A 26,048-nucleotide genomic window follows, 5' to 3' on the forward strand; every position below is an offset into this window, starting at 1 on the left:
TTACAACTAATTTTTCATGGGCCACTGCAATAAACCTGGCAGATCTGAAGACGCATTACTGAGCGTATTATTATTTAGCTGTTGGGAATTAAATGTTTCATGCCAGTGTTTGACTAGTTGGAAGCATTTTATTATTTTTTTGCTACAGAAATATCAGTGGGAATTTTGAGCTCAGGTGGGTTGGATGTAATTTCTGTGCTGTGGTGCTGGGTACTGGTTTTGGGCTGTGTGCCTTAAACAGAAGCCTGTTGATTTTGACAATTTGAGTACTGATGACTGAAACGTGCTATTGCTGCAGTGGGAAGTCAGCTCTGATCTCAGTCTTTTCTAAAACCAGTGGGCAAACAGAGAACTTCTGTGTTAATGTAATGTTACTCTGACATTTCTCGTAACTGTGTGCATTCTTGAGGTTTTACTTGCTCTCTATGCCTGACAACCAAAATATGCGACCCTTTCTGGCAGCTTAATGTCAGTAACTAAATTAATTTTTTGAGCAGGTTTACAAGGAATCATTTGAACAGAGGTTTCTGGAAGAGACAAATTGCTTATATGCTGCAGAAGGCCAAAGATTAATGCAAGAGAGAGAGGTAGGTGCATGCTGTAGATGATTGCTTTTACATTAGTTCTATCTACTGTAGGATTACATGAGAAATTCTGGTAGTGCCATGGTGTATTAACGTTCAGTGAAATTTCCTGCTACCCAGGTACACATGTACACATTCAGGTATTTTGATGTCTAATGATGTTTACTAGAAAGTCATTTCCACATAAAGCTTAAAGGTGTGCCATGGATATTATTCTTGCCCAAGAGCTGCGAAACATCCACTGGCATTTATTTACTATGTGCTTAATACTCAAGTAAACTGTTTACTTCTTTAGTATTACGTTGCATTTATTTCGCTATTTTTTTCTTTTCCTTATTAGTTAAATAGACTTAAGACATTTTTGTTCTCTGCTCTCTTGAGATAAATTTATGCTCTGCAGTGGGCAGCCTGCAAATATGGTTATCTCTGACAATGTTTGCGTTTCTTGGTGGTCTAAAATACAGAAGCTATCTTTATTAATTCCATTTTAACACTGAGTCAGTACAAACATCTTGAAAATGCCTGTTTACATTGCACTGAGGTGAATCCGTGTGTGTAATCCTGCTCCATCCACCTCATTTCACTGGGACCTGAGGTGAGATGCTTTGACACAGATTTTGAGACCAAGAGTCTTACTGCTTTTATATGCCTAGTGGAAAGCTGTGGAAAAACACAAAAGGAGTAAGGCCCTAACTTATACAGTATACACATGTACATACTTAAATTTATGCACATAATGCTTACACATACATACATCTACATGCATATGTATGTGTGTGCATGCACGTGCATATATGCGTGTAGACATAGCTGGTTTGATCAATTGAAGCCTGAGTTTCATACCTGTGTTGTGTGTCCTAAATGTATTAACTCTCCCTGGGGATAGATACTACACTGGAGAAACTGCCATTGAATTAATAGAACTATATGGTTCACACGAACTGAAAATCTGCTCCATGGTACTTTAAGGGCAAGCTTAGCCAAGAAGAGTTTTGAGAAAAAATCAAATTCCTCTGAAAAACTCTCACATTTCTGTGTTTCTTTTCCTTTCTGTCAGGTGTGGTTATAATACTTTTCATATAAAGCAACACTGATTAATAAAAATATAATTATGTAGTACGTAACAACATTCTGATGGAATAGTCCTTTCCAATTCATATTCTTTTTAAATTTGTAGTTTAAAATAATTGTCATGGAACAAGATTGTCAGCCTTTCATGCCTTTGTAGTTGAACTTGACATTCTCTTGCCTCATTAGGTTCCAGAATATCTTCACCATGTTAGTAAACGTTTGGAAGAAGAAGGAGACAGGGTAATAACATATTTAGACCACAGCACACAGTGAGTACTAATTTTGTGATTCTTAGCATAAGTGAAGCATCCTTTATATAACAGTGTGATTATCTGTGGTTGTAGAAGCACAGAGATTATTTCTGCATTATCTTGCACATAGCACATTGGCAGCACTTGTGATATAGCTTGTTTTTTTTAAAACTTTATTTTTATCAAATCAAAATATACTTTGAGTAATGGGAGAAATTTGTCCAGAGAGTTTTATCAGTTTATACTAAAGTCAACAAAACTTTATATATTATCAAAGTAGTAGCTGATTTTATCTGTTCATGTACTGATAACAGCATTAACCACAAATCCCTTGAGGGAGAGGCAGACTCATTAGGCAAAAAAAGGAAAAGAAAATGTTAAATTATGGCATAGGTTAGAGGATATGAACATCCCTCGTGAGCAGTCCAGGATTTGAGCTTAACAGTAGATCAACTTTGATGCAGCTGTTGCCAATGTATCATGCAAGGAGCTTGTGCTTTTTTCACTTGGGTGTTGAGTAATAGTGTGTGTTTTGCTGGGATAAGAATGTGCATTCAGGAAGTACTGCAGAGTCACTGACACACTATAAATCCATATGTAATTTGTCCTGCAGTAAGCTGTTGCTTTTTTGTTGTTGTTGTTGGGTTTTTGTTAATAAAGACCAGAACATTTTATTTTTTAGTTTTCTGGATGGCGTATTGGCATTTCATTGGGTGTCAGAAGGATAACTGAATAAAAATTATGTTGATAACTTACTTTCTTCAGACATACTTTGAATATATATATACTCACACACACATGCGTTGCATGTCACGGTACATATTTGAACTTGAATCTTCTTCCTGTAAATGCCAATCGCAGGCTGACTAGCTTTTTCTGGCAAAATCATTCATATTAAAATATATGGAACTATTTCTATGTATAAAGTTAAAGCATGTTTCTATTTATTTACTGTTTAAGTTAAGAAATACGTTGATACCATATTTTAAGTCTAGAGATAGAAGTCCTTGCTTTGAGTCTCATCCTTAGTTAAAGGCTTAGAAACCTACTTTTAGAAAGCTTTGCGCTAATTTCTTTGCATCAAGAAACAGCAGTTCTTAAAATTGGTGCCCTTGAGTTGTCCTCAGGTCATACGTCTCTCTGGGTGTGCATGAAAAGGGCAGAAAGGATGTTAAATTTAGTTACTGGATTTGATCTTGAGATGGAAATGATACTTCCAGGACAAAACAAACATCATCATTCAAAATACTTCAAACCAGATTCATGCAACACATGGAGAGTGTGTTGTTGCAGCCCACAGGGGGATTTGTTCAGCCTTCAGTGCATGCCTTTCTGGACAGCTGGACAGCATAATCATGCGTCCTGGTCAGTCAGTAGACGACCAAGGTAGATGACTTTGAGGCGGTACAGAAGGTCCCTTCAGGCTTATTCATTAGCGAGCAGTCAAGGTAAATACTCATTCTGTCTGCTTATTAGGAAATAGTGCTCTAGTTCTCAGTCTCAAGCAGATGAATTGTCCTTACTTCCCCTGTAGGCAGAATAGGTGTTCCAGGGCAAAGGATGGTATTTTATATGACCTTGACTCCTCCTACTGTTGGAGAAAGTCAGCAGCTGTAGATAGCAGTAGTTGGAAATTTCAGGTAATATGGACGTGACCATAAAAATGGCCATATGTGTAAAGACCAAGGGCCTGTCTGACTGGTATCTCATGTTCGCTTATGACCACTGAGGGAAAGAATCGAGTAAGTACATGTGATGCCCTGATACTCTCCTAGTATCTGCTGGTTTCCAGCTCAGCGGTTTTCCTGAACCTGACGTGGTTTGTCTGTTTGGATCTCTTTCAAATACTGGCACTGCGTCTCGCTGGGATTCACATAAGTGAAACCATCGCTGCCAGCCTTTGGCAAAGTGTTCCACTGGTGTGCTAGCCACCACATGTTAAATGGTCTCCTGTTGTTTTAAGTCTGGCTCCCAGTAATGTCACTGATGACCCCAGTTCTTGCATTGGAAAGTGATCAGTCAGTTCCCTTCCACCTTTTCCTTGTGTGTCAATGCACTGTATCCCTGCTAAGTCATTTCTTACCCAGAAAGGAGAGTCCTCATGCGGAGTTGTTTCTCTTAGAGCTGCTGCTGCATACTTTGATCATCCTTATTCCCTTCTCTGAACCTTTCCAAATTCTAATTTAATCTTTTTGAGATAAAGGGACTAAAACTGTGTATCGTATGGAAGGTCAGGCATGTCATTGATGGGCTGTTTCAGGAAAGGTGGTATCGCAGATATGGTAAAAAACCAAAGTGGATGCTGCTGTGTAAAAGGCTTCCATCAATCCCAGTCAAGCACCTCTCTTCTAGAAAATCTAAATTAAGGGTCTGGGAACCAGTTTTATAAAGCTTAACTCAGAAATAAATGGTTTTGTTGTCATGTTGTAAGCAGCAGTAGAAATGTAAGTGTTGAGATGAATTACCCCTTGGCACTTCAGGCATTTCTTTTTTCTTTTAGACTATGAAAAATGTAAAGGAAAACTTGCCATTCTTTTTCAGTCCTGTCTCAAGTGGATGTATCAAACAAATACTTCATTAGTAGTAAAAAGTAGGGAATATTCAAGGACAATTTTAAAATGTTTTGCAAATTTGAGTGTTGTGGGTTAAGCTCAATTTATGCCAATGTAGGTGCAAAACACAATTAGATGAAAAGTTTGAGTTTTGAACATCACCAGCATGTGTTGTGTTGTTTTGGAGTTCAAACCCTTGGAGGTTTTTGTTGTTTTGTTTGTTTGCTTTGAAGAAAATGTCAATTCGACTCTTTTTCCAGGAACATTTTTGTACTGGTTTTTGGTATCTGTGTCTCTCTTCTACTGTGTGAGACCTTGCTTTTTAGTATTCAAACTTGAATTTATTTTTTAATTACATACATGGTTTATTATTTTCTTTCTTGACTTATATTGCATGTAACATTTTTGTCTTAACTTGTAACCTTTGTTTTAAATAGAAAAATTTTAATTGTTTTAATTATTATAATATACATTATTCACAAATACACTGTGTCAGGAGGCAACTCCCTTATACTCTAATATATCTAATACACTTCTTGCCTTATTTAGGAAACCACTGATTGCTTGCGTGGAGAAACAGCTACTAGGAGAACACTTGTCAGCTATTTTGCAAAAAGGTATTTTTTTAAAAATTAATGCTATCCCAGATAAGCAAAAAATTCTCATGCTCTGCAATAAAATTAAACTCTACAGTTTTTATTTAAGGAGATACATGAGCCATGGGGGAAAACTTCCACAAATCCAGAAAACCAACCACTGTGACAATTAAATGTGGAAACAAATATCTAAAATATAATTCCAGAATTGTAGAAGTTGCTAAACCCCCTAAATCTCCTTTGACTTGTGGCAGTGGACTTAGGAATTAAACCTTTGAAGCTGTTTATTTCCTAGAATTACATAAACTTTTGAACGAGAGCTGCAGTTCCTGTTGTAGCTTCTTTTGTGTGATAATCATACAGCTCAAGTGCAATAGCTTGACGTAATCTTGTGATTGTATAGTTCAAGAATCATGAGTTATTGGAACTGAAAACATTCCAAAGTAATGAACTTTCATATGCTTTTGTCTGTGTTTTACCTGGAATTGCCAGACAAAAGGTAAGAGCTGCAGTCTTCTTAGGAAGTCCTTATTCAGACATTGGTGTCTTTAAATCACCATTTCTTTGTTGCTCTTAACTTTTAATCTCTCCTTTTTCACTGAATTTCTGGGTTTGGTTAGCATTCCCTGCTCTTTTAATACTTTAAATGATCCTTTCCTTTTCTTGCAGTAGACATATTTTAGGTTTTAGATCTTCTAACAAGTTGTCCTTACATCTTTGTTTCTTTTACTGCTGCAAAACAGATGTCCCTAGTAGTCTGGTATCTTTGGGCTCCATCACATCCATGTTTGTTAATACTTTCAGGTTGTTATACATGTCCCTTTCACTTCTTTCTTCATCCTCTTTAAAGGTAGACATATGCTCACAGTTTTCTCTGAACTACTCTGGGAATAGGTCACTTCACTGTTTTCAATACATTTATAAAAATAAGTATGGTCACTCCATCTTAGCTATTCTTAAGCTTATCATAAACAGGAGGTAAGAATAATTAATTTTTTGTTGATATATGTTAATTTTGCTTGATTTTTAATTTGAGTATTATTTTTAAGTAACTTTTCCAGTGATACATTTGTTTGTCAGTTAACTGAACCAGAAAGTGTATGGTCTTGTTTTAACCTGAACTTTTTCTTGGTTTATATTGCATAAGTACCATCCATGTAAATATGGAGAGATCTATACATTTTTCTAGTTACTATGTTTTAGGACTGTAACATTGTTGGATCAGCCTTTGCATTCACTGTCTGCACTTAAAAAAAAAAAAGTTTAACACCAGGATTTGCATAAATTTCTGCATTCATTTGATGCAGGGCACGTTGTAATTTGCTTGCAACATCCTCGTCTTCATTGCAAGCAGAAGATACTGCCTTTTGTAGGCTTTGTTCCTTAGCAGAAGGCATATGATGTAGTCAGTTTGATACAGGGGCAAACACATCTGTCACATATGTGACATATGTGACAAAATACCTTTTTCAGTCACACAGCTCATACGCCAGAGGAGGAAGGGAGGTTACACTTTATCATCTAAGTTACAATAAAGCAGTGTATTGGTGTCTTTAAATGAATAGGAGGTGATGCTTGGATGTTATGGCATGGGCAATTTTTAATTCCCTGTTCAATGCCAAAAGAACACCAATCACATGTATTCAAGACTTTGTTTTATGTTTAAAGTATGTCCATTTTTCTGATACCTCAGAATTTAGAAAAATCTCAAAATATCAGGCCAAAATTTACCTGACATCATTCCTGAGCATTTGTAGCCTTTCTGAACATGTAAGTTGTAATATACAGTGAAAGTATTTTTAAGGTGAAGAATATAGTAGACAATGGGGTAATTCATCAGTGATTGAGGATCTTTTGTAATCTAGTGCTATTTAAAAATTGGAATTAATGAAATATATTTTGTGAAGAAGGACAGTTGTATGGTGTCAGCTGCATTGATGATGCAGATTGTCAACCTGTGTAAAATCAAGCTTTCTGGGGTTTAAAAAAATGCCATCTATCTTTGATGCTACCCTCCCATATTACTAAAGCCTCTGTCGCCAACACCAGACAATGTATCTCTGATTACATTGGAACTAAATTCATCACATTCTCAAATGTAAAAATGTGTACATAGTTGTTACATGCTTCACATTTTGCCTTAAGGTTCACTTCCGTTTGTTAGTCTAAAGCTTAGTCTCATGCAATAAAGGCAAATGTTGCTTGGAAGGAGTTTGTAGTCTTGTCTTACTCCATCAATATGAGCGTAGACAATTCATAGCACATTCTTAATTTAAAAAACATGGCTCACCGTGCTCCAGAGAAAAAAATCTTGCAAAGTGTTTATGTTTACTATAAATTTGGGGCAGTTTACTTACTTTACTGTTTTCTGACATTCTTTAGAGGTTCTTTATAAAACTGTACCCTTCAAATCAAGTGCTGTTCGTAAACATTCTGCAAAGGGCTTACAGTCAACACTTTGTTGGGAAAGTACTTCAGCTGAAATAGTTTTAAAATACTTATTTCAACCATTTAAACAAGGGCACATGTTAACCCTGAACATATCACTTGCTTTCAGAAATTTAGTCTCAAAAAGTTCAAACTTTTTAAGCACACAGGAAAGTCTTGTCTTTTGATGTATTTCATAGAGATTGTTCTAACGTATTTCTGATTGTATTTATGCAACTGTATTCAAATTTGCTCTTTCTTCTGATTTAATTTTTTTAGGACTTGATAATCTGCTCGATGAAAATAGAATATCAGATTTGACCCAGACATACCAGCTGTTCAGCCGGGTAAAAGGTGGGCAGCAGATCCTTTTGCAGCATTGGAGTGAATACATCAAGGTATTTCTAAGTTCTCTTACTAATGTCAAAATTTATGCTGTTATGCTGTTATGTTATTTCTTGTATCAAAACCAGCAATAATATGTAGGTGTGTGCATCAAAATTGTGTTTTAAGCAAATATGGGGAGGGTTGTTAATGCTTCCCCCTCAATAACAGTCACATGTTGAGAAACAGCAATACCTAAGTTTTGGTTTTAAATTTCTGACTGGAAATTGCTTTCCTTATAGGTTTGAAAGTTACACAAGACATTATTTTGGTTTGCTTTGCTTTTAAATAGACCCACATGGACATGTGTTTACAGTATGCTGGACTGTACTGTGTGTTGTGTTTTCCTACGAATACACTCAACTGTTTTACATATCTGCGAAATCAGTTGAAAGAAACATCAGAATGTAGCTATCGCTACTGCAGGCTAGCAGTGCTACCTGTAACCAAGCTACAGCAATACTGATGAAGGTTGAAGCTATTTGGAATGGAATACTCCTCTTGAAAATAATCCATCATCGAAGTAGCATTTAGATGCTTCAGATCTGTTGTGCTGGGCGCAACAGTATGCTGCCCCAGAAAGCTTGCGCTCCAGTGCTCTTGCAAGATGAAAGCAGGAAAGTTTCAAAGATAGTTCTCTCAAGTTGATAATTCCTGATGTGGTGGTTCTCCCCTGCATCGCCCATGTGTTTGTCAACCTTCAGGATTAAGTGAGCAGCAACAGTTCATTTCAGAGGTGCCTTTCCTGTGCACCCATGTCTGGAGTTCAACATAGCCCACCAAATGTGCAGCCCATGGGAGTGAGACGTAGTCACCCCTCTGCCCCCTCCCCGAACTGAGGTGGGGGTTTGCTCCACAGAGTGTCATCTAGTGTCCCTGTATGCAGCCTGTGGATCCATAGGCAGCTGGGCCATTTGAACAGCATGCTGTGGCTGAGAAGGAACGTTCTTCTTTCTTGCTCCCACATCATGCTCCTGACTTAACCTTTGTACTGCTGGAGACTCCATAGACCCTTGTGAGATCTGTTTTAACACAGTACCTGGGCAATGCCAGTTTTATGCCAGGTTTAGTGAGCTGAAGAGGCTCACAGAAAAGTCCATGTGCTGGCCCAAGCGAAGAAGCAGAAGGTCAGGACAGGTAGGAAGATAAGGGAAGAAGGACCAGAACCTCTCCTTTCAGAGCAGCAAGTTGTTGAGCTGGCTTATCATACCCAACGTCTCGCAGAATAAAACCTTTTATGGCTTTGTTGTTAAGAAGTTTTTATACAGGCTCAAAAAGCTAGAAACCATTTTGTGTAGTGTCAGTGGATCTCCTCCTTTCGAACATTCTCTATGACAGAATGGATTAAGATGAGGCTTCAGGAACTTTTAAATTTTATCTTGTGAGCCAGCGTAAGAAAAAGCACAGAGAGTGTGCCAAATTACTGGAGTGAAAGTCTGTGCTCTACTGTAGTCACCTTTTTATGATTTCAGAGGTACCACTTAGTTTTCTGTATCTTGGTTTGTTGCGGAATGGGGGGAATGCCCTGCAAGTTGCGAACATAATTGATAGAGACGGTGAGATTGATGTCCAAATGCTGTGTTAATGAAGGGGAAATTGTGCTAAGTGTAAGATATGATGGACTAGGTATCTTCAGAGGGTCCTTCCAACCCAAACCATTCTGTGATTGTGTGATATGCATATTGAATCTAAGGACCTTGGGCGGCCTTGTGTTTGGCTTCACTCTAAAATGTTACCTGAGAAAGATCTCAATGAAAGATGACAGTGAATAATTAGATATTGAAGTGGAAATAATGAGGTTTGGGAGGGATTCCCCCACCTCTCTTTGATTGTTGCTGTGGCTAACATACTTAAGTCATTGAAAACGTACCAATTGAATACCTATTTGCTGTTACTGTGCAGACATTCCTCTTTCTCACCTTGGAAAGCTGATTATTCTGTTTAGGGCACTTACCAGTGTCACTAAACAATTATAAATTGCCTAATAGGTTAAAATCCTCCCTTACAGGATATTTTGGTTCACTAGACAAATGGTATTGTATCTCAAACTTTAAGATAGTAAATGTAGGAACAAGAAAAGAAAGTCAAGTCTGTGGCTGCTTCTTGCGAATGGAAAAGGTGTGTTTTATTGCAAGTCAGCTAGGTTTCTTTGCTTTTAAGCCCTTGCTGAAAGAAATCTTGATGTGATGAGCAGCAGTTGAATTTTCACCACCTGTTCTGTCAATAGAGCTCTCTACTGAATTTAAGAAAAGCAGTGCAAGGTTTTCCATTACACTTAACATTTCTGGGGCAGCTTCCGTATTAATTTCTTTTACATGAATCATGTAGTTCTCTATCTAACTGTGAATTTGCATATCATGCAGTCATGTCTACTGTGCTGTTTGTGTTATTTTATTATTTTTTTTACCTTTTATGTTAAATGTATATAATCTTTAAATCAAACACTAATGTTTGAAATCCATTAATGTGTGTCTGGGTTTTTATTTTAAATTTCAATGCATCTCATTTTTTGAAAACCTGAAGTCACATAAGTAGCTCTGTAAACAAATTATTCTTTCTAATGATATTTTTTTTAAGTGTAAATGTATCTATTGGGGGAGATAGGTAGCATTCTGAAGTATTTTATTATCAAAAGTGTTTGTTTTACAGAACTTTGGGACAACAATAGTGGTTAATCCTGAAAAAGACAAGGATATGGTGCAAGAGCTACTAGATTTTAAGGATAAAGTGGACCATATCATAGAAGTGTGCTTTCAGAAAAATGAAAAATTTATAAACTTGATGAAGGAGTCCTTTGAAACATTTATCAACAAGAGACCAAATAAGCCTGCAGAATTGATAGGTACACAAATATTTTTCTGTAAAATATTTCAAAAATCTATAGAAAGCATGATAAGATAATGCTGCTGAGTGTGCTAGTGCAATAATATGCAGTACGCATTCTGCTTTAGCAGACTCATTTTTGGGGTACGAGGCAAAAGTTAACCTGGGAATGTTGGGGGTTCAAAAAGCTTGGATGTGCTGTTAGGTGTGTGTGCAGCGTCCTGACGGAGCATGCCAACTTCTGCTGTCCCTGCGCTCTGCTTCTTGCACGGTGCCTGGTGCTAACAGTTGCTCAGAGAGCGTAATGCTGATGCTATGAGTGAAGTGAATGGTTTAGGGGGAAGAGTAGCTGTGGCAAAAAAAAGAGGGAACCTTTTATTTGTGGTAGCAGAGGTGTTCTTTGGATGTTACGGATATCTCAGAAAGGACTAAGTACAGCCCATCTATCTGCCTTGAAGGCTGAAGTTGGGAGAATAATTTCAAAGCCTTCAGATACAAGGAGTTTTGATAAAGAGGGAAAAAAAATTATTACCTTGAAGGAGGAAGGGGGGGAAAAAGTAAAAATATCTTTAAAATGCTATTATTGGGTTTATCCCTGGTCTGGCAAAAGCGGTTCTGACTGTTTTGCATGCAGCAAAACTGGAGCTGTAGCATTTTACACCAGGAGAGGATCCCACTCCTTGGTTTTTGTTTTTCCTCTGTATGTACTTTTGCCTTTATTAAACTTGTTTTGTGCTTCTTTCTAAAACCAACTTTATGTGGGACGAATTGTACAACCTAGTGATACAGGTTAAAGCCTGTATGATACAGGCTGCTGTCATTTGTGGATTGTGGTGTTTCAGCTCCTGCAAAGGTTTCCTTCTTATGCAGAAGGTTGTATAAGAATATTAACATGCCTTAAAAAATACTTAGCCAAAGTCATGGCTTAACCTTATTTCTGGCATTCTGAAGCTACTAACTTGAAAGTATTGGTTCTGTTTAAATTTTGGTATGCTCCTACCAAGGAACATGAGGGACATAGTAAAGGCCTACAAAAATATAGTCCTCTTTATGTTGTTTGTTTCTGTTTCTCATAAAATACATTCATATGCATTGTACACTTCCAAAACATTGTCTTTCAACAAGTAATGTGCTTGCTATGACTATAACACAAAATGTGGGAATTTCTAATGCATTAATTTGAATGATTATACTGTATTCATTTTTCTCTTTTGGATGGTTCTTTTTTATGGTATTTTCCATTATGGCAGTAGTACAGTGGGGATCTATCATTCCACTGAGCATAGGGGTGGGAAAAGGGAAATTTCTATTGAAAATTTAACAGTTATCCTATATTTTAACATATTTCAAGCGGGAGACACTTAAGTTGGTTGTTTTAGATTGATTGGGGTTTTTTAAAGCTGTTAAACCATTTTATTTATTTGTAGCAAAATATGTGGATTCCAAGTTAAGAGCTGGTAATAAAGAAGCAACAGATGAAGAGCTGGAAAGAATCCTTGACAAAATCATGATCATATTTAGATTCATTCACGGTAAGAAATAGTGGTTCCCCACTGATGCAGTTAGAACAGTTTTCCTCGCTACGAGCAGAACTGAGTTCCTTTGAATGTAAGATATTTTTTAGCATGACTTTCTGCTTGACTTGGTCTTAAATTCAGGTTGCATTATATCTGAAGGAGCACAATCCATACACCAGGGAGGACAAACTTGTTCTATGGAGATTGGCAAGGTGCAGACCTTTTACAGTCTGAGATCTAAGAGTTAGAGCTGTTGGTGAAGTTTTTTCACGTAAATTAATTGTATCTGTAACCACAGCCTCTCCTCTAATGACAGAGAACAGAAAGTTTGGTACAGATTTTCACTTCCCTGCCCACCTCAGTATGTCATAGGTGCAAAGTATGTGAAAACCCAACAACTAATGGCTTGTCTTTTCTCATCATAGCTGAGAATGAACACAGAGGAGGGCTTAAAATGGTGGGAGAAAAATGTTATTGCTATGTTTTACAGCCTTTGAAATGCACTTCCTTATGTATGTCCCTATCTGAGCAAAACCCTTAAAATGCGTTAGAATTGTTTTGGGGGTTGTTTTGGTTTTTTGGGGTTTTTTTGCTAGGTTGGATATTGGGGAAAAAAAAGATATGGTTGAGTTTAATAGAGATGCATGGTCACTGGTTTGAGGGAAGTAGGATGCGTATTCTGGGCTGGGGTGGGATGAGCAGGACCTACGCAATTCTGTATTAGTTTGTTCTGAGATCTGTGGAGTTCTTTCCTTGTAAAATCCAAAACAAGTACAATATAATGGGAAAGCAGACAAGAAATCAGTCATAATAATAATATCATTTGCATGATTCTTGTCAAATATGAAGGGTATTGGATGAAGATGGTGAATGAAAACAGTATCACTGGCAAGTTGTCAGCCTGAGAGATTAATTTCTGACAGTCTGAAACATTGACCAACTCTTATTTTCTCTGGTGGTTTTTTTTTTTTTTTTTTGTAGTTGTTGTACTGAGCAGTTAAAGGTGCAAGTTTGTTTTCAGCTGTCTGGTGCATAGGAGTCCTTTTAAGAGCAGGTGATAATTAGTAGTCAGTTTCTGGATGTTGGACTTTTCAATGGTATCTTGATGCTGCTTCATGAAACAGCACTTCACCAGACAGCAGGATGGAGAAGGAAGAAGAGTGTCAGAGGAACTGCAACAGCGGAAGGTGTTTGCAAGGGAATAGGAGGGGCTACTGTAGGTAGCAGAAATAGTGCCTTGGGTTACCGTGACTTTCTTCCTCTTAAACAACATACTGATATCTTTGCACTATCAATAGAAAAGATTTGCGGAAGCTGTAGTTTAAGGTGTGAAAGTTTGTGGGTGCTTGTATGACTTCTGTATTTCAAAAGGCTCTTGGCAAACCAAGTGAGAAGACACGCCAGTTTTTCTTCACTGTAGGCTTTTAAAGGATATTCCTTTAATACATAGGAACAGGTTTTCTTTTCTTTTTGTTGGTTGGTTGTTGAGGTTTTTTTAATTTTAATAAATCAAACCACTGGAGGGAGAATGTTCTTTTGGATCCCAGAATAATTTCATGTGATTTGCAGCTGATCCAATGGGAGACACAAGGCAGCCAATATGCAGGGGGTGGGAAGAAAGAAGTAAAAACTTTGCAAAAGATGTTAAGAAAATAATTAAAGTACAAAAAGAAAAGTTGTCTACATGTTTTTCTTCACAGTTGTGTAGTGAATATTGTTCTGCAGATCAGCATGTCTTGAGGAAGGTTTGGGTCACAAACCTGAAGTGCAATGATGGGAACAGAATGTATGGTTTCAGTTGTATTTTATTTTTGTTTCAATTTCCATGCAGGGAAAGATGTGTTTGAGGCGTTTTATAAGAAGGACTTGGCTAAAAGACTGCTGGTTGGAAAAAGTGCATCAGTAGATGCTGAGAAGTCCATGTTGTCAAAGCTTAAACATGGTAAGTGTCTTGAGATGTGTTAATTTTTTATTACTTTTTGGCATGTAAATTGGAATCCTTATTTTCTCATGCTTTAAGAAGTGACAAGCCAGATTTCAATTAATAGCTGGGCATACCAAAGCATTAATTGTGCTCAGTGAGAACTATTGGGTTGACCTCTTAGATACATGACTGGTTCATGTAATGTACCTACAGAGGAGCAAAATCCTTAAAACATGTACATGTTTGTGGGTGCTTTGTAACCTGGCAAACCCGACTCAGCTGTCTCAGGTTAAACCTTGCTCTGTGCTTCTTTGTAATTGTGGGATCTTTGCTTTAATCTGTGCGACAGAATGTGGTGCTGCTTTTACCAGCAAACTGGAAGGCATGTTCAAGGACATGGAACTGTCAAAAGATGTCATGGTTCAGTTTAAGCAGGTACGTACAGCTTCTGTTTGTGTACTAAATTTGAAGTAATGATGGAGAAGCACTCAATGGTGTTACACCTTGGATTAAGCTAAAATTAAACAAAACAGCTTTTGAGCAAGTCCTGATCATAGTAACAGACTCTACTTATAGTTCTATTTATAGAACAGAATTTATTTATTGTATATCTATTCAGAGGTAATCTTATTTTACCATTTTATTTGATTCCTTTTTAAGTAAATTACTGTCTAAATACCACACAATAATATAGTTGTCTGACATCCTTTAAAGTCTATACCCCTTCATTCTGTAAACTCTTGCTGCACTGATGAATTCTTTGTGAATGACCCATGCCAGAGAAACTCCTTGAAGGTTGCTAGGTGCACAGAAACCATGTACGTTTCAGCCCCAAAGTTTTGAACCAGTTGGTGACCAAGGGGATGCTCAGAGGAAATGCTATATATGCTCACCCTGTTGCACTTCTCCCTGGGTACCTGTTTTGGGGCCTTACTGAAGACAGGATTCTGGGGTAGAGATCATACCTAGGACACCTGGTTCTGTAATAAAATACTGTAGTGACTTTACTGTCCCAGACTGTACAGCCTGTTTTGATCGATGCTGTGCTCAAATTATATAAAAATTGTCTGACAGATGTGGAAGTCCCAGGGGATCCTTTTGATCTTACAGTTCTTGCCCTGGCTTCTGATCAAAAGCTTTTATTTTGCTTTATTTGCATGTGATTATAAAGTTCCTTTGACCTTAATACCCTGTACAGATGATGGTCTAGGATACTTCAAGGCATGTTGTTCTTTTCTTTTTACTTCCAAACACTTGTGTTTTGAAACTGGGGAGGGGGGGAGTCATTCAGAATCCTTGTAGAGCATGCCTAACCAAGGATGTGGCCTCTAGAATTTTTTCATTGTTATACTAATTTTAAATTTCTGATTTAAGTGTATCTATTTTCTAATTTGCATGTAGACAGTATACTTGAATGATTTTTTGCTTGTATTTTAGTATATGCAGAACCAAAGTGACCCAGGAAATATAGACCTGACAGTAAATATATTAACTATGGGATATTGGCCAACTTATACACCTATGGAAGTCCACTTAAATTCAGAGGTTAGTGATTATATTCTTCTAAATTTTTACTTTACAAAGTGGAATCGTAATCACTTTCATAGGGTGAATTAATGCCCTTCTTTTAATGTTTTTCTGCTAGATATTTAAGGAGTTTATCTCATTTTCAAGATTCCAAAATTGGAAAAAATAAAATGTCATGGATAAAGTCCACTTTTTTCAGATGATTGCTTCATGTAATGTGGGTTTTTTTCCCTTTTAAATAATAATGTAAAATCAGTATTAAAATAAAATCAGGGTCCTACTTTAGCATTGCAGTTAAGCACTTAAAAGTTTAAACTGGACAGTTCACTTTAATTTAGTCAATCTTTAACTGCGTTGCTTAGGCACTTTGATCTAGCCAGTAGTTAATGTTACTGCACATTCTTTTTTTTCGTAAGATCCTTCCTCTGTTCCCTGTAGTATGTTACACAAAACTAGTCCCTGCATGTAAATGGCCTTTGCCTGAAAAAAGATTGCTTCCAAGTTGAGAGATTTTTGCAAAGCTCCTATCAGTAGCAATTTAAGTTAAAATACATAGTCGGAAGTCCTGTTTCCTCCAATACCTTGCTTGATCTGAAATGTGGGAAGCACTTCAGAGATGGTAGCGTAGTTCCCGTTCAGTTCAGATGTGCAAGCTTTTGTGTTGCTCCTGTGACATCTTTCCCTCTGTAGCAGAGTGCTTGAGAAGGAGCCAACCTGAGCAACGCATCGTGAAGATGGAGGGGTAAAAACCTCTATAAAGTACTGCAATCAAACTTAAATCTGTGTAGAACAAACTAAAGAAAGAACTTGGGAGCAGATGGTAATAGTCAGTGTATAAATGTGAGATCGATGTTTTTTGTCTGGTGACTTCTTGGTCAGATTCAAAGTCCAGGACAAAACTAATACTTATTTTTGAAGTTTAAAACCCTTTACAGGGGGTTTATTTTACTTTTATTTAAAACAAACAAACAAAAAAAGATTTTAAAAAAGGCAAATGAAAAACTTATTTTTGAATTGAGACATTCTTTTGTGTGTAATAGTACCAGTGTACTTGGAAGCAGAATTTTGCTCTGTGGATCAGTTTTTCACGTAGAACCACTTCTTTACGAAACATTGTTGAGAAGAACAAGGAAATTACATGTGTGAAATTATCCAGCATCACTGCACGGATATAACACTAATAACTGTTTTTCTCTTTGCTCTACAGATGATAAAGCTTCAAGAGGTATTTAAAACCTTTTACCTGGGAAAACACAGTGGTCGAAAGCTTCAGTGGCAGACCACTTTAGGGCATGCTGTCCTAAAGGCGGAATTTAAGGAAGTGAGTTTGCTTGTTTAATACTTAGCCTGTTGGGATAAAACTCAAGTCAGTTATTTGGAATCTAGTCATGTATTGTATTTTTTATAAAATCAGTAACATTTTTGTGGAGGAACAATCACAATTCATACTGTTGTTTTGTGTAGGAAGTAGGCTTTTTATAATTAAACTGAAATACTATCTAGCTAACGGAAGGCAACCATATGATACCTTTTGGTAACATTTGTATTCATTTTATAGGAATTGTTGCTCATTCAAATAAAATAAGTTGTAATAGAGCAGGAAATTTAGGAAAGATAAAGAGCACAGCATCTTTTTAATATGAAATTGTTCTGATCATAGAAGTACTGGTGACGCTTTTAGTATTCTTCACTGATACAAAAAGAGACTGAAGGGTGTTAGTCATGTAATGACTGGTTAAAATTTAAATGCTTGTTCAATTATTTAAGTCTTAAATAATCATGTTGTTTCTTAATGTGGTTTTGTTTTGTCTCATGGAATGTCTTGCCTTGCTAATAATGCAGCTCCATTGAGCCAGAGCAAAGACAAAAACCCTCTAATTCTTTTACTAATTCATTGTGTCTATGAAACTTAGACGTTTAGACATTTTGTAACAGTAAGATGGACAGGTCTGTAGTTGTCGATTGACAGAAGTGTGTACAACTGTCTGAAGAGTTTTGAGTTATTTCCTTTCCATTGCCGGTTTGTTTATACAAACATTGTGCTACTGATAATGCTGTCACTCTGTATCATAGTAAACCAAAATTATCTTTTGCTTCTTTTGTATTTGATCCAATGACAAGATTTCTTTTGTATTAGTTTGCTCATCTCTATAAAATGAAAACTTGGGTGAAGTATGAAGAGATTTGCTGTTGATGGTGGCAAATGCAGAGTTTCATAAATTGTAATTAAAATGAAGTGAATTATGTGAGATAAATACAAGGCCATTCTAATGAGCTTCTGCTCTGTGCTGTATTGCTGCTGTTGAAGGAGCAAAACAAGGTTTTAAAATATCGTGTTTCCTCGATACTGTATTCAGGCAGATTGTGCTGTGTGCTAGGCGTTCTAGAATGCACATCTCTTCTAGAAATAGAAAAAAGAATGTATGGCTTCTGTAACTTGTCAGATTTGGGGGATATAATAGAAAATGCTCTGAATATAACTTCTAATTATTTGATATTTCTTTTTTAGGGAAAGAAAGAGTTTCAAGTATCGCTCTTTCAGACGTTAGTGTTGCTTATGTTTAATGAAGGAGATGAATTTGGTTTTGAAGAAATTAAAATGGCCACTGGTGTAGGTAGGAAGAATACTTTTTGATTCCTAAATTTATTCATAGAGTAATTGCCAATTATGATTTGGTATGTAAAGGCCTAATTTTAAGAAATTTGCCATGATCACTAGGAAACACTTGAGCCAATAATATGTAGACACCAAAAGAGATGAGGAAAACACACTGTTGGTACTTCCTAGTGTAGATAAAATAGATGCTTCACAACATTAATAGTAAGAGCTGTGTAGTGTATGGTACTACTAACCTATTACATTTATAAACTGTATCATTGCATTCTTAAAATTCAAGCGGTGATAAAGACTGTTGCATGTACTGATTATTTTTGTTCCATTACAGTTTCAAATACTACATTTTGAAAATGATCTGTTGTAGAATGTTGTCGTTTTGGGGTAATTCAAGAAAGTATTTTCAATTGAACTGTTTGGAGAGCTTGCTCACCCGTTTTCCATTACTGTTGCTGGAATGCCCTGTTCACAATAGGTCTGATCTGTTAAGAGAAGCAGTGTCCTATAGGGTGTATACTTTGTAGCTGTCTGCCTCTGCACTTGAAACCTGAAGGCAGGAAGGACAAAGAAGGCTGAAGACAAGTATAGTTTTCTTTTTAACCATCTGCAATATCTGCCTTCTGTGTTTTATGCTCTTGGGTGACTTTTTTTTTTTTTTCTGAGTTTTTACACTTTCTTGAGATACAGCCATTGGCATTAAAAATGATAATGCTGTCATCTCTACTCTCTGGAACTTCTGCATCAACCAGCAGGTCGTACCCAGTAGCCCTTCACATGTTGGATCTTAAGATCAACTCAATACAGCAACTGCTGAAAGAATATTTGAACCCATAAGTACTAAAATACTGTAAAAAGGTGATGTCAAGAGTCCCCGTGGTTCAGAATGATGCATTGCAGAAGGGAGTACAGCCTGGGTGCTCCAGCTTCTCAGCCTCAATGCTTCAAGTTGCTTAGTCATCTACTCCATTAATGCTAAAGGAGCTGAAGAAAACTCACGCTGGTGTGAAAGATAAGCATCACGATAGTCCAGAGAGGCTCATTAGGTCAGAGTACAGTGGTTACAGAACAAACATTAAGTTCACACAAGCCTGATCCAGATCCTGCTCTGTCATCTTGTATTGCTGTACCTCAGAGCTTGCATTCTGGCTGCCTGACAGCAACAGATAAAATCTGCTGCATGGAAATCCATTGATTATAGCACAATCAAAAGGATTTCAATGGACTGTTCTTAAGGCAGCTGGCTAGAATTGATGGTTGGGAGCTACCTATATTACATTATGTCATTGCACCGAGTGGCATGTCTGTGTTTCTTTCCTCTGTGGGGAAATGCTATAGGAGCACAGGTAATGAGGACAGTTTATGGTCCACTGGGTTCCCATGGGGCCAGGATCGCTGACATGAAATCTCTGTCTTCCCAGGCTCTATTTACATGAGGCTTTTGGAGCTGCTTTAGAGAACTCCCATTCCCACCTAGCAGTCTCCCTACTTCTAAAGAAGGGGAAACGTATGGCTAGAAATGATGTCAGAAATAGATCCCACACTGTGCCCTTCCTTTCTCCTGCTACATGGTTGACCCTCTTGTGCAGTGGTACCCTGCCAAAAGCTGGTATCCTGGCTAGCTGGAAAAGAACAGTGATTCACTTATTAGAAAAAAGGAGCTGCATTTGTGATGCAGCTGTTTGGTGAATTGACAGCTGAGTGCAGAGGTGCTTGACAGCCAGAATCTCAGAGACCACCCCAGATGAGCCAGAGGTCCTGGCTCATGGGTACAAATAATGTACCACAAAGGATGTGGTAGAAATTCTGGAGGGCAAAACCTGGGTGTTAGGGTTGCCATAGAAACTGCTTCTAAATGTTCTAAACACCATGTGCAGGACTAGACGGACAGAATTGCAATGTATGCTTGAAAAAAATGACATATGGAAGAGGGTCTAGATTTATTAGAAAGTAGGAAAGCCTTTGAAATGGGGAACCTGTACAAGAAAGGTGGGCTCCATCTAAATTCAAAAGGAGTGAAATTGCTGGCACACTTTAATAAAGACTGTAGGGTTTCTCAGACTTCTCCCTCCACTATCTAAAGATAATAGTGGATCCAAGAAGAGTTCAGAGAATGGGAATAAAGATGAAAGACATGGGACAGCTTCTTTAGAAAGAACAGTTGTATATGCTAGGACTAAACTAAAAGACCAAAAGGTAAGTAGAAATCTCTGAATAACGATTTGTTTTCTTACTAAAAAGGGGGGTGGGGGGTGGGGTAGAAAACCAAAATGAGCACATGGTGGTGAAAACTAAACAGCATGTTGTAAAAGCTGGAAGTTTACAGAATTCAAGGAAACAGGTTCAGGGAAGAGCAAAGCACTAAAGGTTTCTCAACACATTAAAAAACACCTCTAGCTTAGGAAGTCCATGAGTCCTAAGCGACTGGAGACATAGAGAGCAGTAGGATGAGAGGAAAGGAGGAAGAGCAGGGAAGTGTGGAGCTATATTAGCTTTGCTTTTACGTGCTGCCCTATGCTCACCTGCTTGTGGCCACTGGTGGAGACAGGATGCTGGGCTAGATGGACCTTCTGACCCAGGATGCCTGTTCTTCAGTTCTAAACTAAACATCGAAAGGAATACTGAACTTCCCAACTGAAGAATTTGCCCTAACCACTTGCTTTACTTTGGTGTTCACATGTGCCAGCTCTTTCCAGGAGGTGGTGGAAGCCTTGTGCAGTTTTTAGTTAATTAGCATGTGTTTATGTTGAGACCCTGTTATGAGGTGTTACCCAGTCTTTGCATACTGGTGTTCACTGTAGAAGAGTTCAGAGGCCCATGTACATGCCATAGGGCAGAATAAAATATTGCAAGTTGAAGTGTCATTAAAGGGTTTGGAACAGATGAGTAAATCAGTAAATTAGATGACTGCCAACTGAATAGTATTCACCCTGAAGTTTTACAGGATTCTGTCTAGATTATAACTTAAGTGAGCCTTGCTATAAGCTTGACAAGAGCAACGCTAAACTTTACTTCTTCCTTTTTTTTTTTTTTTTTTTTAACATTCATGGGGTAATTCTGTAGATTACTGCAGGGTAGCAGGTCTGTACTGGGAAGAACAGAATTGTTATGCCCATGGATAAGTGTGTATTAGGGAAGAACAAGCATGATTTATGTGATGCGTGATTTTCCTTTCCAATTCTTTGAGAGAGTCAGCAAGCATATGATTGTGCACTTAGCTTTTTAAAAATTCTTGATAAGAGCTCCTCACAAACTCTAAAATAAACTAAATTTTCATGGCTTAAGAGGGAAGTTCCTCTTAGGGGTGAACAATTGATTAAAAGACAGAAAACCACAAAGGTAGTAATGAATGGGCAGCTTTCATACTGAAAGGAAGCTCTTATTTGGGACCCCCAGGTATTATTCCACGTGGCTATTAATGATCTGAAGAAGATGAATAACGATGTGACAGAATTTGATACAGATTCCTTAGGAAGGTAAAATCCGAAATGTAAAAAAAAAAAAAAAAAAAAATTATAAAAGGATCTTACACTGTTGAACAATTAGGAGATCAAGTGGCACCCATTGCTGATGAATATAAATATATCAAGGGGGGTGGGGGTGGGGTGGCAGGAGGAATAACCTTACCCACTCATCAGAGATTGCATTTGTTAGGTGTGACAGGAATTAAGTTGTGCAGTCATTGTGTTCCCTGAAAACAGCAACTGCAAGTTCATCAGTGATCAGAAGGGCAAACAGCATGCTGGTAACTTCTGGGGAAGTTACTGAGAACAAAGCTGAAAGCACCATCATGCTTTGTTTGTACTTTTGTTTAGATACTTCATAAATTTCAGGTTATATACTACAGATGTATAGTACAATTAGATAAGGACAAAGAAAGATGAGAAGAAATATGGCAGGTGTATAACAGTTCCCATGCAGAGGGTGAAGAGTTCATTTCTTAAATTGGGGCATGATAATTTGGAGAGGGGTAAAAAGGAGGAAATACAATAGTCTGTGGAATTATGAATGGCTTAGAGACTGAATAGTGAATTCACCAGCTCTCACAGCACAAGAATTCCAGCACCTTTTACATTCTCCGTCTCTTACTAGCCAAGTCAAAAAACCCATGCTGGGTGAGGCAAGCATTTTTGATCTGATCCGTATAACATACCATGTAGTTGTTCTCAACTGAAACGGAGTTAACTGCCTAAGATTTAGTGCTTTAGGGTCTGCCATTATTCTCAAATATCAAATCAACTCCAGTAGTCACCCCCAATTTCCTGCATGTACGTTTATTTTTAATGGAGAACACCATAAAGGGGATTGTAAGTTATATTCTGTGGACCTCTTACTATATAAGCATAATGAATAATGTACTGGAATGAGGTGCAAAGCACGTAGGATTTTCCAGCGCTATAAAAAGCTGTTTGGCAACTTCGGTACTCTCCCTTCTCCTGTTGAAGCAGCTTTAATGGTGCTTCAGGGGGGCTTCCTCAGGTCTGTTGGCCACGTCTGCTCAACTCCCTTGTGGACTACAGTGGAAGATAGGGCCAGTCAGATAAATATTTGTTTGTTTCATGCAAGAACTATACTGATGTCAACAAAGAAATGACCAGTCAGTATGGCAGCAACCAGTAAAATAGTATGACTTAAAACTTTTAGTTGCTTAAACAAGTGCTTTCACAAAATAAAAGTTAGAAATTTGTGTTCGGTCCTGCACTTGGCAGAGTAGGACAGCCATGTCCAGAGTTCCAGTTCTTTAGTAAGTCTATCATACATTCATTATCTACTTAGATCATGTTCAGCTCTGTAGAATATGTATTCTGTGGTTCTGCTGTCCAGACACTTACTACTTATGCAGCTTCAGTATTAGCTACACTGTTGTATTTACAGTATTATGAGTTAGTTTTGTAAATGTCTTGCAATTTAAAAAGTAAGTGGGCATCTGGATATCAAAACCCCTGGGTACTGAAACAGCTTGGACAGCTGGTCTCTACAGGCATTTCAGACTTTGTCTATTGTATCTTGATATTCCATTGCCATTTTCCACATGCTAAGTATAAGAGTACCTCATGGGCATTACTAAAAAAAAACCCAAATAAAATAGCACGTGGATTTTTTCTGCCCATTTACAATATCATTGTCTTTGCATTAACTGGCCGTAGTTGGAACTTGTGTTTTCCAATCACTGTTACAATAAATTATCACCCGTCTCTTTTAAAGCTGAGACTGTCCCTGTACATTAGTACAGTTAGAAAATGCATAAACTGTCACTCAGAGAAATAATGGCTACTTTGTCTTTGGTAACAGAGATGTGTTGTCCAAATAGGCTCCATGTTTTTATCTGCCTTTCTCATTATCAAGAAAGCCTCTAGGAGCTGTAGTTTCTACTTTTACTTCAGTGATAAGTAATTGCAGATTCCTTCCCTTTGGCATACTGTAACCTGTGACTTTGCATGCAAGGCAGAAGCAAAGCTCCAAAGCATGCTGACTGTTTTCAACAGCATCCTTGTGTTTGGACAAAAATGCAAGTCAACGATCTACATTTACTGCAGGTGAAGCACCCAAAAAGTGTGAAACATCATAAATGCCTATTTAGTCAGCGTGGTTTAAAGGGGTTTTTTTCAGTAATCATAGAACAGCTGGAAGTTTAAAAAAAAGAAAAGGTCACTCTGTGAAAGTTGGAAATATTTTAGAAATAATAATAGTGTTAATCCTTTGCTACACTGCACTTTAGCACTGGATTGCAATTTCTTTCTTTCATTATTTAGACTAAAACTCTTTTCAGGAGATCCAACACATTTGGTGATAATTTTATATTGTGAATAAAAGTATTCTAGAGACTGCAGAGGCTGTCTTCATGCAAAATCTTGATACAAGACTTTGCGACATAATTATTAGAATGTTTTAGACTTCATTTTATCTACTTGTTCAAATGCTTTTAGCTTTAAATCTTACTAGGTAAAATTTTCCTCAACCACTTATTTCTGCTACTTTCCTGTTAGGGGGCAAGTTTGTGACTGTAATAGCTGTCGGCTCTACAAAACATCATCCTATCAATTTAGACTTCTGTGCTTTTATTTTATCATATATTGTCTGGTTTGTGTTAAAAATAGTGATGAAATCATAAAATGGGTGTCTTTGGTTTCTTGTCATGAACTGTTGGGGTTTTTTCTTCTGAAGTCCCATTACTACTGAACAATACTAAATCAATAAACCCAGGTTCACGTTAATATGAAATCTTTTCTGAAACTACTTCTGGATGGAAAGCTCACTGGGATGAGCCCAAGTCCATCTTCCTGATGTACAGTTCTGTGCATGCTATCAGCACTTATCTGTGAAAGATGTAAGACCAAGCTTGATGACTGTGAGGTATAACCTAATGGGAACTTAGCTGGAAGAAGGTATTAACATGAAACCAGTAACTTCTGAATTGTATTTCTAGATTAATGACATGAAACTCTTCATGTTAATGTTTTGTTCTGTTTCTCCCATACTTCTTCACAGAGGACAGTGAATTAAGAAGAACCTTGCAGTCTTTAGCTTGTGGAAAAGCACGAGTATTGATTAAAAATCCAAAGGGCAAAGATGTAGAAGATGGAGATAAATTCATCTTTAACGGTGATTTCAAACATAAATTGTTCAGAATAAAGATCAACCAAATCCAAATGAAAGAAACAGTACGTATTTATTTTTTGCATTCTGTTTATGTTAATTGTTTATGTACATATCCCACATGGAGAGACAGAATCTCTGCATTTCCTCTGTAGTTTTTGTATATGGAGAAAGGAAACAGATATTTAATTTTTTTGGTAGTCAGGATGACTCGCAGAGGCAATAAAGATTTTAAAACTCACTGAAATCAAAAGAACTTATGTTCCTTCATGTGCTTGCAAATTTAAATGCCTGTATATTAAACTGATTGGATTTTGTAGCTGTTTCAGTCCACCTTAAACGTTTCTGTGGTATGTCTGAAGTGTTGGTGCTATATTGAACTCATAAATCAAATGTCACCATGTCACTTCTTTATTTAGTGGGTAAGAGAGTTACTAAAGTCAGGGTTGTTGCTGGTTTTGCAGTGGATATCTTTGTTATATCCGAACCCCAATGCTTGACACAAGGTGACATGTTTTAATTAACATTGACTTGTTTCCTTTTTGCCTTTGCATTTCAAAATCCTTAAGAAGTCAAATTGGAGTTGATGAGTTTGATAAAAAAAGACTACTGTATTTGGGCTTTCAAACTCTTACATGTTCTCTCAAAAATCTGAAGTGAGTGTTTAAGTTAAATTTATCAAGTAGATTTAAAGTAAGAGGTACATTATTTTTTTCTTTACATTATCCTTAATTTTATCTTTGGCTTGCTTTAGCAGTACACTTCAGAATCACTTAGCTCTTAGTATGTAGTAATGCCTGCATCTGTCTTAAAAATGTAAAGATTAACTATGGAAATATAATTGATAAAAAAATAGCAATAAAAGGTGATAAAATTTGTGGTGTTGTATTGTTCTTTAGGTTGAGGAACAGGTCAGCACAACCGAAAGAGTGTTTCAAGACAGGCAGTATCAGATTGATGCTGCTATTGTACGAATAATGAAGATGAGAAAGACTCTTGGTCATAATCTCCTTGTTTCTGAATTGTATAATCAACTGAAATTTCCCGTAAAGGTAACTGATCTTGTTTTTCAAAGCATCCTAGGATTATCTAAAAATATACGTAGTATTAGCTTGACCATAAGAGTAAAAAATGTAAAAGATGCCCGAATCAAATCCAAAGATTAAGGTATTAAAATGTGTGTG

The 26,048-nt window shown here is 37.2% G+C and overlaps 1 protein-coding gene across 5 annotated transcripts in view; it reads left to right on the forward strand.

The window, feature by feature from the left end:
- Positions 1-26,048, forward strand: part of CUL4A (cullin 4A) — a 40,903-nt gene that overhangs the window by 13,090 nt on the left and 1,765 nt on the right. For 3 of the 5 annotated variants that reach the window (XM_056328273.1, XM_056328271.1, XM_056328274.1), the window contains 13 exons: positions 498-587; positions 1,842-1,924; positions 5,008-5,075; positions 7,761-7,879; positions 10,515-10,707; positions 12,116-12,220; positions 14,037-14,147; positions 14,479-14,564; positions 15,567-15,674; positions 16,864-16,977; positions 18,166-18,271; positions 24,757-24,929; positions 25,764-25,916. In XM_056328273.1, coding sequence (XP_056184248.1) covers positions 498-587; positions 1,842-1,924; positions 5,008-5,075; positions 7,761-7,879; positions 10,515-10,707; positions 12,116-12,220; positions 14,037-14,147; positions 14,479-14,564; positions 15,567-15,674; positions 16,864-16,977; positions 18,166-18,271; positions 24,757-24,929; positions 25,764-25,916 — 1,509 coding nt within the window. Of the gene's footprint in view, positions 1-497; positions 588-1,841; positions 1,925-5,007; positions 5,076-7,760; positions 7,880-10,500; positions 10,708-12,115; positions 12,221-14,036; positions 14,148-14,478; positions 14,565-15,566; positions 15,675-16,863; positions 16,978-18,165; positions 18,272-24,756; positions 24,930-25,763; positions 25,917-26,048 lie in introns of those variants that run through there. The other 2 variants (XM_056328272.1, XM_056328275.1) reach the window with 2 other exon arrangements.

The sequence above is a fragment of the Falco biarmicus genome, chromosome 2, assembly GCF_023638135.1.
Source record: "Falco biarmicus isolate bFalBia1 chromosome 2, bFalBia1.pri, whole genome shotgun sequence".
In the NCBI taxonomy this organism is placed as follows: Eukaryota; Metazoa; Chordata; class Aves; order Falconiformes; family Falconidae; genus Falco; species Falco biarmicus.